This window comes from Lepidothrix coronata, unplaced genomic scaffold (assembly GCF_001604755.1).
Source record: "Lepidothrix coronata isolate B3197 unplaced genomic scaffold, Lepidothrix_coronata-1.0 Scaffold33, whole genome shotgun sequence".
In the NCBI taxonomy this organism is placed as follows: domain Eukaryota; kingdom Metazoa; phylum Chordata; class Aves; order Passeriformes; family Pipridae; genus Lepidothrix; species Lepidothrix coronata.
In genome coordinates, this window is record NW_016690213.1 from 717,873 (window position 1) to 737,691 (window position 19,819).

The 19,819-nt window shown below is 39.5% G+C and overlaps 1 protein-coding gene across 7 annotated transcripts in view; it reads right to left on the minus strand.

Annotated features, from left to right (window-relative positions):
- RPS6KC1 (ribosomal protein S6 kinase C1) overlaps nt 1-19,533 on the minus strand; it is an 88,253-nt gene extending 68,720 nt beyond the window's left edge. For 4 of the 7 annotated variants that reach the window (XM_017811735.1, XM_017811734.1, XM_017811730.1 and 1 more), the window contains exons 1-5: nt 19,406-19,533; nt 14,717-14,752; nt 10,213-10,333; nt 2,366-2,481; nt 303-396 (exon numbers count right to left, since the gene is read on the minus strand). In XM_017811735.1, the coding sequence (XP_017667224.1) occupies nt 303-396; nt 2,366-2,481; nt 10,213-10,333; nt 14,717-14,752; nt 19,406-19,510 (472 nt within the window). In that variant the 5' untranslated portion in view covers nt 19,511-19,533. Of the gene's footprint in view, nt 1-302; nt 397-2,365; nt 2,482-4,387; nt 4,407-5,888; nt 5,908-10,212; nt 10,334-13,729; nt 13,829-14,716; nt 14,753-19,405 lie in introns of those variants that run through there. The other 3 variants (XM_017811731.1, XM_017811737.1, XM_017811736.1) reach the window with 3 other exon arrangements.
- Nucleotides 19,534-19,819: the final 286 nt, after the last annotated feature.

Below are 19,819 nucleotides of genomic sequence, written 5' to 3' on the forward strand. Positions count from 1 at the left end.
TGGGCTGACTGACCCTTCCTTACAGCTATACTATTATTTAGTGCAGGTGAAGTGCCACTAAAATTACTCTACATGTGGGATCAAAGCCAGCATGTACATCTTTAGAAGCAAACTTCCAGAGGTGCAGACAGAGCTCTGCTGATCCCAAGCTCTCTTTCATTAATCCCAGCTCTGACATATCTGCCATACCAAGCAAACATAAACTGGATGGCAGCACTCCATAAACAAATATGGCACTTGTCATTTACGAGCTGCTTTAAAACAGAGCACACTGTAAGGACACATGAGAGAAGAAAGCAAACCTTCAGAGCTGCAGTCAGACAGATTGTCAGTCACAGAGTCAGAAAGAGGCTCAACAGGACCAATCAGTTCAGAGCCATCATGCACCTCTCCACCCTGAAAAGGAAGAGGGAAAGGAATTATTTAGCTGCTGTGCTCTATGGAAATTCTCATTATATAGAAGTGATAGTCAAAATTAAATTTCCTAACCAGTGAATGCTCCGTTACTTTAGAGTTAATGCATTTAAATAAACTATATAAGCCTCTAAAATTAAACAAGGACTTTTAGTTAGGTCATGTTTGGTTCCCACAGGCTGTCTATTGATCTAAACTGTTAGCCCACTGCAACTTCAGAGTTGTGCAGCAGGTCTGCCTGCACACTCAAATCTAACAGGAAGAGAACAATCATGTTCCTGCTGTCCTGTGTCACTTATAGTCTGTGCCATTCAGTGGTGCTCCTAAGCTCACAGGTCCCTCACACAGGACTGTTTGCCTGTCAGACTAATGTCCCACCCATGACCCACTGTCTTGAGTTCAGTCATAGTCAAGACTGGACAAAGATACCAAGACACATTATTCCCTCTCAAGCCTGAAAGGAATCAAGGACAAGTGAAGTAATAACAGGAACAATTACTTGCACTAGAAACCACATACATGGGGTTTTTTTAAATTTCTGCTTCAAATCTTGGGAGCACACTTTCCATGTAACTTTAACAGAAACTGCACCATTTTCAAGGCTGTGTTACATACGGACACTGCTAATCTGTCTTGAACTAGCCCAGCACATTTTCAACCTAGCCAGCTCATTCTTTTGATACACACAGCACTCCCTTTAGTTGTTTCTAAAAATTTATTGTCCAAGTCTCTCTCTCCACGGCTATTTGCACAAAAATCTGAAAATGAACAAAAATCACTCATGAACAGAGCTAAAGGACACTGGCTGAGCTGATCAAAACCCAAGGCTCTCCTACAGGAAAGCATAACACCACATCAGCTAACAAATGAGCCTCAATTATTACATTTGCATAATTCCCCTTGTAGACATAGTTGCTCCTAAAAAAGTTAACGTTTTTCTAGTTTTATTCATTTTCTTGCAAAGCCAGGAAAGGTCCATTGGGAGGCTAAAAGTAATACTTTTATTAAGCAAAGGGGCGGAAGAGAGCTCTGAAAAAGTACCCAAAAACACAGAAGTATTTCCAAAGAACTGAAAAAATGCAAGTGAAAATTAACCAAAAAGTAAAATATTCTAACCCAGTCTCCCACTTATTGTTGCCACTAATGCTTAAAGAAAATTATTTTAAGTATTATAAAGAACTCTGCAATAACTTGATCATGAAAATGAGAATTTTAAGCCTCAGTGTAATTTTGCTTTTGCATATGTATCATTTAAATATACTTAACACATTCATACGTTTAAGTCCCATCTCAGCCAGATGAGTATTTCCTTAATTCCAGGGAGTTACTATTATTGTTACATGTAAATTTATGCTTATGAGTTTGCAGAATGTTAGACTAAGCTACTGAAAACAAAGAGGTTTGAAGGAACCACTGAAAACAAACTGCTTCAGCTGTAATAAAGAGGAAGTCCATATCAATGTATTGTTAGATACGTTATGGAGAGTGGTTTTCAGGACATTGTACACGCAGCATGTTGGACTAGTTATATGCCAAATTTGTTGTCATGGACCTGAGTCCATAAGAGACCATATGGAAACAGTCTAAACAGTCTTCGTTCCTTTAGTTTGAAACTATAAACACCTACTTAAAATACAGAAACAATGACAATATTTTATTACTTCCCTACTGAACACCTAGATTCATCATCACAGGTTTTGCTCATCATTTAATGAAAAAATAAATTTTGAATCCCTTCACCTGAAGTTCCTGTAAAACTTTCCACCTTGTAAGGGTGTGGCATGGGGTTTTTTTTAAAGCCACATTTCTAGAGTGAACGGAAAACCCCCAGTCCCTTCACAAAGCATGTCAGTTCAGCTCACTCTCACCCAGTTTATAAAGTAAAACAGAATCAGCACTATATTTTATTTACATCGGTAAGAAGCAAGTACTTCTGCAAATGCTAACCAACCTTAAAAAACTCTTCCAGCTGTTTGCTGTTATAGAGAGCGGGGATATTGGCAGAAAACTGCAACAGATCTTCAGCACATTGCCTTCTTTCTTCAATCACAGTCTCGTCAAATCGCCCTGGAAGAGACACACAGATTGACAGTTTTAGAAATAACTACACATTTATTTTCCAATAATAACTACAACGGAAAAGCAAAAAACAAAGGAGACAAAAGCAACCTTCTGGAGGCAATGCCCTGAGTCTATGAAAGTCACTCCAACGCTTCAGGAGAATATAGCAAATCTTCAAACTTCCTATTCTCAATTGTCCCTAGAGTCCCGTCTTCTGCAATCCACTCGGATGATGAAAGCTGGCAGCTACGACAAGAATCCTTCGCCCTCTCATCGTAAGAATATGTGAGGCAACACTCTTGATTAGCCAAGAGACACTAACGGATGTCCAGTGTTATCTAACAATAAATGATACATGCACAATTTGACAATATGCCAGTCAGTGTCAGCCTTGATTACGGCCCAAATCCTGTAAGGAGCTGAGCAATCTTCACATATTCTCAAGAACAGTGCACAATATGAGCAGATAGTAAACAAAGTATTACTAAAAGCCCCCAAACAGATCATCAATTCCAAGGTGCCATTTATGGAGGAGACAAAGTGTAAGGGAGATGGTGAAGCCCTGCCACCAGGCACTGAAGCCTTCCTCTGAAGTAGTTCCATGCAGACAGGATCTCATCTCCCTCTGGATTCAAGAGGTAAACAGAGCCGGAAAGCAGCTCATTTACTAAAATGTATGAGCCTTCCTTTTTCCCTACCCAGCACCCAAAACATTCCAATTAGAAAAAACATACTTAAAAAACAATCCCACAGTTCACCTGAAGAGATTTGCTTCTCAGGAGAAAACCCTTGGATTGCTACCTTACATTCACATCCTTCACAATTGCACATAACTTATTTTAGCTTTTTATATCAACATCACTTTGTTGTTGAAATAGTTACAAGTTTACAAAAGAAAAAGGGCAGAGGTTAACAGTAATAATTGAAGGAGAATAGAACAGATATTGGAACCGCTATACAGAGGGAAAAAAAGGACTGGGAAGACAAGTGCAAGAAACAGTATTGCTATAACAGCATGACCAGAAAAATAAGAACCACCTGTGACAGCTCTGTGGCATTAACCTTTGAAGAGGACAAAAGAAACATTGAATACAAAAGCAAAATTCATTTATACTTAGAGCAAGCAAAAAAATAATCCCAGAAGAAAGTATCAAAGCAGGATTCTTTCCAGAAATTCTTCAAGTAAATAGCTCCTGCCCATGCGGTACCAGAAAAAAGAAAATAAAACCAAAAAGACACACACATACTCACAAGATCACAAACAAAGCTTTTGGGGCTTATTTTTTCCATGAAAGAAAAGAAAAGACATCATTGGGCTAATTTTCAGCTTGATTGGTTCCGTACCTTGCTCACCCTGCCGTTTCAGCTGCACAAACATGATCAGCTGTACAAAGAGTGAGCAACAAGCAAGCAGAAAGAAGGCAAAAGCAATGCTACCACACTGAGTGACAACACTGAAATCAGGCTTTATTAAACTGCTCATCAAACTTCCTATGTCTTCAGAGCAACACTGAGGGTGCATTAGGGCTCTTGGTTCATTCCATGCAAAACTGGACATAAAAAAATAAAAAAAAAACAACTTCTCTCAGCAAAGCACAGCAGCATGGGCCAGTTAAATGAATCCACAAAATAACACGAACACTTATAATGCAATACAAAATCAATCGTGAAGAAGTAAACATGCGACAACACCAGAAACAGATAACTTTTGCAAGAAAGTAATTCTGTAAGATATGTTTCCTCATTTACCAAGAATCTCTCCCTGTTCCAAGTTATCATCAAACCCAATAAAAACTAATTTTTCTTATCCACATCTTCTCAGTACTCCCACTGGGCCCCAGATAGCACACACCAGGATCAGCACTGCCAGGCTACCCAGTGTGTGTTCCCCTATTGCCAGGCAGCTACAAACCTACAGGTATGAGCTGAGCCTGCCTGGCCTTCACCAGCACCAAAGCACATGCTCTCTTCTTACTCAGCTGCTGTTTCATAGACTTTGCAGAAATATGATTACATTTGCAACCACCTTCACTCTCAGATTTAGCTGATATTAGCCACATGAGTAAGAGGTTCTCCGTTCTGAGAGCACAGTTACACAAGTCTTAGTTTCTTAGGAAGCTGAGCTAAAAAAGAAAATAAAAATACATGTTTGAACAGAGCTGTTGAAACATCACTCACTGTCACATTTTCCAGCCCTGCAGCGTCATGATACACCATCAGGACAACTACTTATAGAACTAGAGGACCTTGGGGGAAGGAAGAGCATAATTCAGTACTGGTTCAGTTCACAGACTAGCTGCCATCTTGCCGGCAGTTTAATTCCCAGGTAACCCTGCCTAAGTCCTTCCCCCTCTTCCTTTTTTCATACTTTCCTGTATTGCTCAATACTTTCATTATCACCCTTCTCAATGAGATGTTCAAAGATGCTTACATAGCATGACTGTTCAAAAAGTCATCCTTCATCTAAATCCACATTATTTCTGCTATTCTTTACATCTCTCAGACACATGTAAACTTCATTATAGGACTATGTCTTTCCAGGGCTTTTAAGAAGTGTCAGCTACAATTTTAGCAAGCAACACGTGCAATAGCACAGTTCTGCTATTCCTCCAGTGATGATCCATTCAAAACTTCTTATATACATGAAAGCCAAATGTAAATTCCTGTAAAGAGAATCCACAATTAATTCTGTGGAGCAGACTTGAACAACAAAATACCTGGCAAGGTTTGTGTTCATGTTTCAGTTAGTTTCTCACAAGACTTCCTATTGTACATGACACCAAGTTCTTAAATATGCTACTTTAATGTACATCGACTTTCTGACTCACGGAAGCAATACCTGGCAGGGGGGTTGTTTCTTTTTTGGCAGGGCTGGGGGCTGTAGGTTTTTTTTAATACTAGAGTACACTTCTGCAGTTGTTAGTTAAGAGACATGATGAGCACAGATTTACCCATATTTTGGTAAAATCCCACGTATAGTTAACATGTGGGAATACTTACAGTGTCCAACAACAACAAAAAAAGTAGTTTGAAAGTACTGAAGAAATTATGCTGATGCGTGTTAGGGTAGGACACTAATCATGTCACAGAAATAGGTATAATTTTAACAACTGGATCTGTTAGGACATTTTAGATTTCCAAGATCAAGGTCACTGGGTTTTTTCCCATAAGATGGGTAGAAAAGGTTCAAGTGAAGTACAGAAAAAGTCAGGTGATTTCTTTGTCACATCCATAACAAGTTTCCTGCTTTGACGCAAGCAGCTCTATTGCAACAGCATAAAAAATACACACACCTGCATTCGTATTAATAGCTGAGGTGTAAAGCATGCAACAGAGCTCAGTTCTGCAGATGTGGCAAGTCTTTAGCTGCAAGAAATATGGAAGCACAGCACAACACATTTGTTTTTAAATACATCTCAGTTCTCCACACCATCTCCTGAAACTCCGAACGCTGGAGATGCTGCTCAGGTTTAACACTTCTACTACAGGTAAGTAGTACAACTGTCAGAACCACCAATGCTCATTTTGTAAAGCGCACTCTCTGCAAAAAAACATGTAGGTGCATTATTTAAAGCACAGGTATCCAACAAAAAATAAAAAACCAACCGGTTGCCAGCAACTACCGGCACTTCTAATTAGTAACTAGTTTAAAAGCTGCAACAAATGTAACATCACCACAGGGAAGAAACACTGCAGAAATGCTCCCTCAATGCAGTTTGGAAACAAAAGATCTTAAAACAGATGGACCTTGCAGCTCACCACTAACTGAACAAGACTGAAAACAAGTTTGTCAGAACCTCAAAATCTACTAAGATTCTATTTTTCCTCTAGTAGAAAAAATACTAGGACTTTTCGGAGCACAAATGCTCTAAATTAAAATAAATCATGCGGCGGTTACTATGTGTAGAAATGAGATGGAAGGAAAAATTTTATGCTGTAAAGGTAAAATTTTATGCTGTAAATTGAAAAATAATTCTTAAACTGAAGAGTCAGACAGTTCTGTTCCTTCCAGCTATGTACCAATCATTTAAAATTCATTTTTACATTATCTCCACTTTCCTGTATTCTTCTGTGGCTCAGTTTCATCCAAATGTAGTGAGGTCTGTTTTGTTTAATTTCAAAGAGCTTTTTTATAAATAACTGCATTGAATATTTCTGTGGATTTCCTTCTCTCACCATGCACACTGCATGGTCCCTTTTTTTTACTAAATACAATAGAAGAAGGATGTTTTTTAGAAAGGATTTCACTCAATTCTGTCCTTGCTTACAGAGCTACTATAAAAACAGCTAATTTGCATTTATGGTAATTTAAAATTATTTAAGATATTAGAAGCCAATACCTTCTTCCATCTTGATTTTCTTTTTACCCCTCTCTCTCAAAAATTACATGTCAGTGGCAGTATTTGGTCCTGAAGCATCAAAAGGAAAATTTGTGCTTTCCAGACTGAGGTTTGGCCTCCAGGGGAGTTTCATACAGTTTCTCCATCACTCAAGGCAAAGAGCCAGCAAACACTGCTACAGGATGAGTAGATAGTGGCAGTATTACAGTGCTGTCACATAAAGTGGTGGAAAAAAGGCTGACTAAACAACCTCAGTTTGTCACTGTCCAAACAGGCAGGCTTGGTTATTCCAAAGTAATAGTAAATACCAAAAAAATCCTAACCAAACAACAGCAACAAAAAAACCCACACCAAGAAGCATAACACACACAAAGAGGAGAAGATTAAAAAAATAAAAAATCATCACTCAACAAAAAAAATAAAAATAAAAATACAGAAACCCCCCAAAAAATGCTAGGGTGCCCAAAAGCTTATGCTGAAAGCATGCAAAAAACTGCCAAAAGCATACCAGACACTAAAAGACTCTAAAATCATTACAAAAGGAAAAACATGAAAAAACATGATGCAATAGATGCATGCCAAAAAATGTGAAACACATGCTGGATAATAAAATATATCAATGTGAGACACAGAGAAAATGTGGGAAAATATGCTCTAGATGCATGCTTAACACTGCTAAAATATGTTACACACAAAAAACCTGCAAAAATCAGCACTAGATACGTGTCAAAACACACCAAACACTGCCTGGTTGCTAAAATGTGCGACATGCATCAAAACATACAAAAACATGTATGACAATAACAACAAAAACAGGCCCAACACATTGAAAATGTGCAAATACATACAAAAGGATGCACTAGATATGTGCCAAAAAATGCCAAACGTGCTGAACACTAAAAATGCTAAAAAAATATGGGAAGAAATCACAAAAAAGCATGTGGCAGCAGGAGGTAAAAAAAAAAAAAAAGCCAACCCCATGCTGAAGTGTGCTGTACATTTCAAACACATTATAAACAAAATGACAATGCAAAACAACACTGCAGCAATGCCTGAGAAACCAAAAACATTCAAAAAAAAGGTGCAAAAACCTAAAGGGGGTGACAAAAAAGGAGCACATGGGAAATTAAAATTCATGCCAAAAGATGCCAAACATGCTGGACCCTCAGAACACCACCACAGTCAAGCCAAATATGCAGTGACAATGCTGTAAGAACCAAAACCCACACCAAAAAAATCATGCAACACCCAGACCAGAAACTTTGCTGAAAATACAGCACATGGTAGATGCATTCAAAAAAATGTCAAACAGGCTGGACACTAAACAGCACACAAGGTGCATAGAAAAGCCATAAACACAGGCTGAATGCTAATTAAAATAAAAAAATAAAAACAAACAACAACAAAAAAAACCCCACACCACCACACTAAACCAACTTGTAAATGATATGAAGAGGCCTTAACCCAAAAGCCTACCCTAAAACATCTTAGAAACTGAAAACCCTGTCAAAAACCACATTAAAAAAAAAAAAAAAGGGAGCATGTGGTAGACTCATGCAAAAAAAAAAAAAATGCCAAACAGATGTCCAAAGATTAAAAACCCATTAAAATGCCCATGACAAAAGGCACATGGCAAATGCATGTTAAAAAAACCACTAAATATACTGGACACACAAAAAAGTCCCACCGTATAACTTAAAAATGCACTGAAAAATCATACAGTACATGTATGCTAAAAAAACCACCAAAGAAATCCAGGACAGAAATAACATCATAGCCATGCCCTAGGAACCAAGCCACACCTAAAAACGCCCTCCCAAAAAACCCAAAACCCAACAAACTATAAAGGATCACCAAGCCCATTCTACAGAATTCGAAATGCCTCAAAAATGCTTGCAAAGCACACAGTAGATGTAAGCCAAAAAAAATGTCAAACATGCTGGACTTGTTAAAAAATGCTGAAAAATGCTTAAAAACCTGCAGTATATGCATGAAAAAAAGCTACACCTAAGCAATGCTGGACAAAAAAAAAAAAAAAAAAAACAAAAAATCCCACATAAAAATGCTGCAGCGATGCATTAGGAACCAAAAACCATGCCAAAAAAAAAGCACAAAATTTACACCAAAAATCTAGACAAAGAGAGTACATGGTAGATGTTTGCCAAAAAAACACCAAATATGCTAGATGCTTAAAAATATGCAAAAAGAACAAAGCAAAAAAAAACCCAAAACCAACAAAAACAACAACAAACATCACAACCACCACAGGCTGGGTGCTTAAAAAAAAACCAAAACAGACTAAAACAACTTATAAGTGCCATGGAAATGCTATAGCAACCCCAAAAGCACTTTAGAAACCAAAAAGCTCACCCAAAACCAAACCAAACGCGACATGATAGATGCATGTAAAGAAATGTCAAACACTTACCGGACACCATAAATTAAGAAGAAAAAACAACTTTTAAATGCTTGGGGGAAAAGGCTGGAAAGCAGGCAGTAGATGCACACCAAGAAGCACAAAACCCATTCCAGACGGTAGCAACACCTCAGAAACGCTTCAGAAACACTCATGAAGCATTCAGTAGGTGCATCAAAAGAGATGCTAAATATGCCAAATACATAAAAAAAACCATTGAAAAATGCTTAAAAACCCAATGGATGTTGTGTGATATATACGTACACCAAAAAAAAAAAAAAAAAACAGCACCAGTTTGTGCTGAACACAAAGAACACACACTAAAAAAGTTTCTTTTATAAACACAGCACCGCTGAAAAATGTGTGGTAAGGTGGAATTCTATATGGAGTCACACCATTTCACTAGAAATCCACACGTAGCTCGTTCATGAGAACATATACATCAGGATTAAGTTAAGACCTGTAAAATCTAATTCCTTTTTGTCACTTGTTTCTCCTGTAGAGTCACAATCTACAGGTTTTGGTGAAATATTTAACTGGTATATGTAAAAATGATCTCAAAAGCCTATTTAGATAACACTGACAATTGCACTCCAATTCCTAAAATAAAAATCTTTTTCTGTAACAAGCACTTGATACTTTACTGTAACTCATCACTAAAAATCAGACAGCTCATATATGAAAAATTTTGTTCATTGTTCAAGCGCTGTTCACAAAGCTAATACAGACTTTATTCTCCTGAAAACAGGGAATGTACCTTGTAAAGATATCTCGGCTACTATGTCTAACATGGAGGCAAGAACACAAATATCCCTGTTACAAAAATAAATAAAAGTATCAAGTGGTGATACCAACACACCTACAAGTAAGTTGGGTAGCGAAAGCACATGGAAAATTTCCCATCCAGCTGCAAAACAAGATGTATATATAGATACTGAGTTATCAAAGAATTTCAGCAGGTCAGGGAGAAATTATGCTTACCAAATACTATTGCTTTGGCAAAAGGTGGAAAGAGCTCTGTATGTCTGCACAGGTTTTTATGGATTTGCCAGAGATCTTTGTGCAGTTTCTTAAAGTCACTGTATCTCTTCCAAACGACTATCTGAAGCAGAGAAAGGGGAGAGAAGTATTAGTGAGGTTCATTGTTCCCATTGCATCACACCACAAATATACCTATTTAATCATATCACAGCACCGACTTGAGCAAATTTGTTTAACAAACACACACAATCTGAATTGTCAGCTGTAACAGGCATAAAGAAAATGGTCATTATCTGTCCCCAACCCACATTGTAGCAACAACACTACAGTGCATAGAAAAAACATTAAGGCAAAGCCGAAAAAAAAGAAACAAGAGAGGCCAAAGGCAGCACTGCTTCGGTCACACTGAGATCCAGATCTACATAGGGAACCAGTAAGAGAGGAAAAAATGCTGAATAGGAGTGTTGCACTCTCCGACATTCAAGAGCATGCTGTGCTTGGCGCAGCTGCAGGTGGGGGGAAGAGACATAACAACAAAAGAGGAAACGAGTGAAGAGAAATCAGTATCAGTAAGGGATTCTTAAGGACAGCACATTAAGCACCCAGGAGTACAGAACAGCTCTTAAATTGCGTATGTAAAATGTAGATGTAAATGCAAGCCCCCATTTTAAACGGTTTACTAGTAGTAACGTTGATCAAAAAAGAATATATTCCTTTTGTAATCTGGACAAAATCTCCAACTTTAGGAATGTAAAGACAGCATTGGTTCATTATATCAGTTTTTCCTGATCTATCCTTACCTAGTAGTCATCTCTCAGTCAGGTATCTACCTTATCATTCTTCCATTCCATTCTTTCTATTCTTTCCATTCAAGGAAGGAGAACCCAATAGGAAAATCAAGCCAAGGAAAAAACTAAACAACAAAATTTATGCTTGACTGCTAACTGGTTTGCTATCAGGATGAAAAAAAAAAAATTAACAAAGATATTTTATATCTTGATCTTGTTTTTGGTCAGACTCACTAAGCCATCATAATAAACCTCAACAGTAATGTAAAGTAGAACAGAATGAAAAAAAAAAAAAAAAGAGAAACTGCAATGCATTCAGCAGTTGATTCCCCTGCTGCATCACTCAAATATCCCAATTAGCTTAATACAACTAACCACAATTTAAAATATTCCAAATATTTCTGAATGATTTAACAGGTTGACCTCTCATGAGCAATCATAATTGAAAAGGTGCTTCTTTCAAGCAAACCAGAGTTAAAGCTAAGTAAAACATTTAGATTTAGCACATTTTTGTTGTTGTTTTGTTGGTGTTTTGGAGGGGTTTTGTTTGGGGATTATTTTTAAACACTAAGATCAGAGGCCTTCCAAGTTTCAGCAGATGCAAGCCCTACCTACAGAACAATGCAGATATGGGGCAAGATGACTATTAACAGTGGATATGCAAAGTGTTAGTATGGTGACACTCTATCCACCTTATCAACTCAGTTATACTGAAACTAGCAGTTCTGATTCAGACTCCCTTATTGGCACACATGTTCAGGACTTAACTATAACTGGTACTTGGTGAAGTTCAACAAACGGGGGAATCTCAAGAAGGCCTGCTAGTCATTTTGCTATCAGAAACAATAATTTTTCAATTATGTACTTCTATCTAATCCAATATCTAGAAAGTGGATGATTAGCACTTCTTGAGCAGTGTATGTATAGCAAGTAAAATTGCTTAAGACGGTGAATTCTTTAAACATTAAGTAACTGTATTGTCAATATTTGGGGACAATGTGAAAAGCTGCCAGAAAATAAAAGCATGAGATTCTGCTCTACTAAAAAAGCATCATTTTTCCTGCTGCAAGTGGTCACCCAAGAGTCAAGAGGAAAAAAATAAATATCCATAAGTAACTTGCAGAGCAAAAAGCAGTCAAGGTCATCCTAAAACCTTTCACAAGCTCATGGAAAACATGCCTCTGCACACATGTGGCTCAGCAAAGTTAGCAGTTCCCACTCTAACACACACATTAGAAAACAGATTTTGAGGAAGGACACATTGTACTTCGAGGTCCAACGAAGCACAGCAAGTATATCATAAAACATATGTTACACTTGTAACGCAATAAGGTGCTTGTCATGGCTAGAGCCAGTGGATCTCTATTAACTCATGCAACTCGTCTGTTCCACAATGAACAAGCCTTTCTCCTCCCTGATTAAAAAGGGGAAAAAACCCACAAGACTACCCTAGCTGCAAACGCCTTACATGCCATGTTGCCACCATCAGTCCCCAGAAACAAGGCAATTAAACTTCAGTATGCCAGCCTTTCTGTATCTAATAACTCCTCACACAAAACTCCACATTAATTTCTTTCATCCTTTTGAGAAGGAAGCCCTTACAAGGTTATCATCCTTCCTGTCCCAACAACAACAGCAGGGATTCTATTGAACTGTAATTGGCTGCAGTGGGAGAGATGCTGTAGTAAAGGCTTGTGTCCCAAAGGGCAGCTAAAAGATGTGATGGAAAACTGGCAAGTAGAGCTGAGGTCACAGCACACAGACTTATGTGCAGCTGTACATATGTAATGTATGTATTAACATCACAGCAGTGACAGAGACTTCTGAATGAGGAGGCAGGCACAGCTATGTGGTCCTATCTGGGTGTGAGAAGGGGGTTGCATGAGATAGATCCTAAAGCAATGGAGTGGTTGTGTGCACAAAATTATCTATTAAATTTCTAATCCTGGAAAACTGAGGTAAATTTATTTCCAGTGCAGGTTATGTAGGTTAGGGGCATATTCTTTTTCTTTTGAAGGCTGCCCACAATTCTATTTTTATCATAAGAGGCCCCTATAACAGAAAAGCTCCCAATTTATGGAGTTTTCTGACTACAATTCACCCTTATGGCAACTACCATCTAGGATATTCCTTTTAATAACTCATTATTTTCAGATGCTTGCTTATAACAGAATCACCCCACATGCTGCCACAAGCAGAATCATTAATTTGGTACAGTGAAGGGTGGAAAAGGACAACCATCAACAGGTTCATAGCATATTTATGTCCTCTTATTGTCTAATGTGGGACTCTGCGTGGCTCACCTACAGCCACAGATCAAAGCAATAACTAAAAGATATGGTTTTGCTACTGTGTCAAAACTCCTTAACATACATTCATGCAATACTCTAGCTGAAAGACACTTACAATATATTTTTCTGATGAATGGGCTCATCAACAGCTGCTATAAAGTGTTTTTCCTCACAAATGAAGATTTAGGTAATGGCAGAATGTGCTCATGGGTAGGTTCAATTCAGGAGTCTTCCTAGAAAAGGTGAACATCAAGCTACAAACTACAGTAATGAAGCTCTAAAACTAGATCCATGATCATCTCTGATTCTGATAGGTTATTTTAATCTTCTAGACACTAAAAAAATTCCAAAAAGCAGGAATGCTCATGCTTGTCTGATTCTTGAGATTTCAAAAAAGGATGCAATAAAGGCATGTTAGGTCTATTAGCCAATTCTCACCTCTGCCAAGCCACTAATCAATAACTCATGTTTGACCACACAGAGAGACGCAATGAATTCATTTATGAGCTCTTCTTTCATCATCTATGCAGGTTCTCCTCAACTGTAGTAAGAGACTGCACCACAAATCAAACACATGCATAAGTTACACAATGTCTGAAAAGCCATGAAGTTGTGCTTTTGAAGGAAGATTTTGCATGTACATAGTGTAATAGTATCCACGTCAAGTCATTACTCCAGAAAAAAAAATCAAGAGGGGGGGAAAAAAGTTTCTTAATCTAAAAAAAAAAAAAAATCACCACAACCCACACACACAATGTACTTTTTTGTATCAATAAATGGCTTCTGTGACAGACTTTTGAGGCATTTAAGAGGCATAAGAATACCACAGATCCTTATTCATAGACTTTTCAGAAGAGGCAAAGTGTAAGCAATTTTAAAGTTTTATCAAAGCATATCAGTGGAAAAATACTAAAGGAGACTCAGAGATATAGGCATAATGTAGGACTTGCAGTCTAATTTCTCTCAACTACTCCTATGCTCCTCCGTTTTCACTCTTCACACAGTAATGGTGTAGGCTTTTCAGTGAAGTGGTTAAAGAGGAAAAAAGTACCTACAGCTGAGACCTAAGACTTGAATTGTGGACTGATCTCTAATTTTACCAGTAGGAGTTAAGTAACCATCAATTTGCCAATTCCAGCCCCGAGAAAAGAGCTTGCAAAGTTATCAAAGCAGTTTTGTCATCAAAAGACACTTTACTCCCTAAGACTTTGTTTCAAGTCACGATTCATCACTGAGGGATAAAATGCAACATGTTACAGCAGCTACTGTTTTCAACTATGAGAGCTGAAGACAAATGGAAAACATACGAAAACTGTTCCCTCAATTACAATGACAAAACACACAGAAACTGCTAAATTACATCAAAGATGTTTCAAAAGGCATAGTGTGATACATAAAGACATTTGCACAAGTTTAAACTGTTACCTCCTGGACATCCTCTGGATTTTTTCTTGAAACAATCTGAAAAGCAAAACAAACAAAAAAAATAAGCACTTGGATTTTCGGTTTGAAAGTTAAAGAGTAACATATAATGATTTGTTGCTGAAGAGAAAAATCTGGAAAAAGGCAAACAGCTGCATGTTCCTGCACATTCAGAAAAGTTTTCAGGTAGTTTTAGAGAAGTCTAATACCCAAATACAACATGGTGAGATATTTTAGCAGCAGAGTCAGTCGTGATCACAAAGCAAGATGTACATTCTAGGCAAAATGGCACAAAAGGCATCTCTCGAAACAAAGCCAGGTAGAGCACATCCTCAGTCGTCTCTCCAGCCTCTTCCTATTAATTCTTAGTAGGGCCACATTACTCCCAATAAGCAGAGCTCGTTCAGGCTATAAGGCTTTTATAAAGCTACATAAGCTGCACACCACCTCACTCTAAATGTGAGGTTTTTCATTTAATAAGACAGTATTTCCACTTTACTTACAACCATCAGTGCGCAGACAGAGCCATCTGACTCTACCCTTGCGTATTTGTTTCTCCTTAAATACTCTTTGCCTAATTAATTATAAACGACTTTGTCCAGGGGAAGATTGCAGTAAAAGCGAGGCTTGGCTGCACACCATAAAGATGCCTCTATTTTGTCAGGGTTGGTTTTTTTTCTTTAAATAAATATTGATTGCAAAAGCCTTTGTAATCCAAGTTTTCAACTGGTCTTATAAACAGCAGTAAGAGCAAATCCACACAAACATACAAACCAAATAGAGACATCTTTAATTCATAACTGCAATTATCTTGTGCATGTCAGTATATCCTTCATTATAAGAGCCAAAGCTGTTTAACAAAATAATTAGTCTATTGTTAGCTAAAGCAAAATAGGGCATTCTCAATCCAGCTGGGACTATCTTCACAGTGGCACACCCCAGAATAATTGATGCTGTGAACAGGTGATGCGTGTAAGCAAGCACAAGGAGTCCACACTACTTGCACCCCAGAGACTCACACTCCATCCCACTGTACCACAAGCACCAGGCAGCTGTTGCTCTGAGATGGAAGTCACTGAATCTACACTTTCCTCTTGATACGTGACAGTAACATACCCTTATATTCCCCACAAATTAGCTCTCTTCCTACCTTCCATTTTTCAAGAATCCTTGCCAAAGCCTCCCAGATTTCATACCATCAGTTTACTACACAACCCAGCCACTGTCATCTTTCACACATTGTGGAGGACACAAAACAGAAAAGAGAAGTGTTACCTTTTCTAGCTATCCTCCAAAAGACCTGAAACATTTTCCTTCACAAGTCTAAGTTCTTTCTCTCACCTCAGCATATCAAAGTCCTCTTCTTCCAGCGTAGTCTATCTTTTGATAAAACCTTTCTCAACTTTTCCTCACTCTTGAGTAATCTAACATTTGGCAACTTTACCAAATTTTAACCTTGGTGGCTGTTGCTCTTTCATTGACTACCAGGCAGTTTATAAGTATAATTGGTGAAATATTTCTAACCTTCTTTTCTAATAGCTGGCGTACTTGATATAAGGAGCCTGTAGAGCTGGGGGATGAAAATATCACAGGCATGGCTACACATCACAGAAGAACACCAAAGGGCAGACACCAACTGCTTTGCTTTGCAGTTCACCTTTAGTTAAAGCCTTGCAACAGTTTTGGCAGCAAGGTAAGTTACCAGATGGGCAGAAGGAAACCCAGAGAGATGAGTAATTACCCAGCCAGTTAGTAAGAATCTGGAACAAAACCCAGAGGCCCTGTTTCACACTTGCTCTAATGTTACATTGCCTTCTATATCTACCAGCCATGCCAACTTTAAGTCAGTATGCAATAATTTATGTGTTGTCCTACTTTGTTCTTCACATCCTTTCCTGAAGGTCAATCATCTCAGAAGAGGTCTGCCCCTTCCATCCAACCTATAATCAACCTAGAGACTTGGCAAAGACAACCCAATCCCCCAAATTTTCCATGTACTTTTTTAATCCTTCCACGCAGATCAATGCAGTCAGCTCCTTCCACAAATCCTTAATGCAAGCAACTTTAACCTATTTTTAAAAATATCACTAGGATACCCACCAATGAGCTAAGCAATGCACAATTACTGCATTAGGCTCTGAAAAACAGAGATCCTACAAGAATACTAACCATCGAGCAAAGTATTTCAGATTATACCATTCCTTGTCTGACCTGCAGATATCCAACATAACTCATTAGAATTTTAATTATCTTTAATAATTGTAATCTTCCAAATCAGCTGAACTTTTATTAGTGGCCTATATTTTCAGATATCATCAAAGAATACTCCTCCTATCACAACCTGCTAATATCTCTTTCTCTTCCTTAGCCTTTGAAAATGGATATTAAAAAGCCAATATTCATTTAATCTTGTCTGCATTTCCAATTATTTCACAGTTTACAAGTAAATAAAATATATATTCTCTGCTAAACAAACAAAACCTTCAAGAACAAGCTGCAATAAGGACAGACCTCCTCAGCACTCAGAAGAGACTGCATGGGTAGTTGTGCTGTGGGTCAGGTGTTTAGGGACATGCTAAACAAGTGCTTTCTCATCCATGATTATTTATCTATCATTGCATTGAAACACAAAATTCCTGTAACTTCATTTCACAAAAGATTCACTCATATACCACACTAAGTAACTACAAATCTCCACTAACATGTACTGACTACCCTAGATCTCAGTTAGAATGATCTTCAATACAACTGGAAGATCCACCTCACTTTTTTCCTGGTGGTCCCCAAAAGTTGCTGAGCATCAGATAAGCAAATGCAGCTGGAGTGCTGTGATATCAAGCATGGAGCCAGATCACTGCATGAACAGGAGGGAGGAATAGGAGGAAAGAAAAAGAGAGGGTACCTGGTATGTACATTTAATTATTTTTAAATCATTTTATTCTGCATCTAACTCCCCAAATCCTCACTTGAAGTAATACATAACAGATTACCAGATAGTGCCCTACTGAAACAAAAGTTATTTATACTTCTAAATTTGTGAATCCAAACCATCTTTTGCTGCATAAAAGCAAAATAATTTTTCACTTTGAGGATTTTAGCTATCAAAATACCGTAAAGAACTAATGATCTCTGGTCAGCTCAGTTTAATTTGGACAGCTCACAGACCAATCAGTGCCTTGCTCTGTACTAAATCACACGCAGTCAGTGCACCACCTGATTCTGCACTGCCTCACTTGGAAAAGCACCAGCGTATCCACAACTTATGGGACAATGAGAGAGAGAATGACACTCCTAACTAGTTAGGCACAACTTGTTTTTTAACAATTTCACAGAAACCAAAATATCACTGAGAATTTTAACTGGCTTTAGTCAATAAGAACAAAGTCATCAGAGTAAAATAGCAGAAGTCTTGGCTCATTACTATTAGTCCCTAATACACATACAGATTTAGCCCATCGTGAGCTACTATATAAAGATGTGATGGCACTGTTTTCCTCCTTGCCTCTATCTCAAGAAAGGCTTTTTAAATTAAAACATCATAGGGGAAAACAACTCTTTTTTTTTTTTTCTCTTAACAAATACTAAGTTTTATTGGACCAAAAAGAATGGTTTAAACATGTCACATATTCATGTTTGGTGGATACAAATATATATATTTGACCAGAAAAAAAAAATTTAAAATATTTTTAATTTCACAATTTATACACACTTATCACAGTCTAACAACCTGAGCACTAGAATATATATACACATATAGAATGCTGTATACTTTGAATTAAGGGAAGGATGCATATAAGCATATATTGCTCTTACAAGGAGGATGTCTATAGCTGCAGTAACTACAAGATCAGAGGCCATTTAAATAAACTCTGTGATGCTTTCTGATGCTCTCAGTATATCCCACCATACCCGTGAGCTGAACTCCCACTCCTCTTGCGCCTACTTCCATATATTTACTTAGTCTCCTTCCTCTTTTTGGCTTAAATAGGAAAGTGGAGGAGAAAAGAAAGCAAGGAATTTCCCTAGGGGAAGAGACGGAGCTTTCAGCAAAGCTACCACACCAGCTCTCCCAATAGCCAGTTATCTGCAACAGCTTTCCTTCTTCCCTGCTAGGCCTCTCTGATTTACCCAGACCCCTCCTGCCCAAAGGGGGGTGGACCCTCCCAGGCGCACACCGCCTAAACATCCAGCCCAAGCAGCTCCGCGCTGCCAGCGTTGGCGTGCTGAGCCCACGGGCTCTGCTCCCGAGCCGAGTGCGCCGCGGGGCCGGCAGGAAGGCTGGGCAATTCCACTGCAAGCCATCCAAGGGATCTGGGGCAGAAGAAGGGGGGCGGAAAAGAAGGAGCTGGTTGGTTTTAAGCTAGTCTCGCACGCCCTGCACCAGACAGCAAGGAAACTGAGAGTCAATTGCAAAGCGCGTTTGAGGCCATTACAACGCTACGTTTGAAGCTACAAGTTTGCAGGAGGCGACAGAGGCTCGGCTCGGGAGGGGCTGCCGTGTCCCACCTTCCCTCCCTCCCTCCCACCCGCGTCCCTGACAGCGGCTTCCACGTCGCGACCAGGCGCGTCAGGATTCCCCACGGGCGCTATTCCGCACACAGCGGCGGCTTTAAAAGACCGAGCACCGGGCAGGCCGGGGACCGGCGGGGGCGAGGGGCAGGGCGAGGGGCCGGGCAGCGGCCGCTGACTCACCCGCGCCGTGACCTTGTAGACGGTGTGCCCGCGGGGGTGCCGCCGCGGCTCGGTCACCGTGTAGAAGCGGGCCAGGTCCCCGCCGCGCTCCCGCGGGCTCAGCATCCTCCTCCCGCCGCTGCCCCCGCCGGGCCCGGCCCAGGCGGAAGCGGCGCCCGGGAACGCCCCGCCCCGCCCGGGCGGTGCCGGGGGCCCGGCCCGGGGAGCCCCGCCCGGACGGGAAGGGATGAGCTGGGGCGCGGTGTTGGGTACCCCCGGTTCCTGACAGGCAGCGTGGACGTGACCGCCTTTCCCCGAGGCTGACAGTCCGCACCGCACGGATGAGGCCGAGGTGTCACGGCCCAGTCGTGGCAGGCACGGCCCGGCGGCAGCGCAGATTCCAGGTGTTCTGCCGTGGGGATTTACACTTGGCAG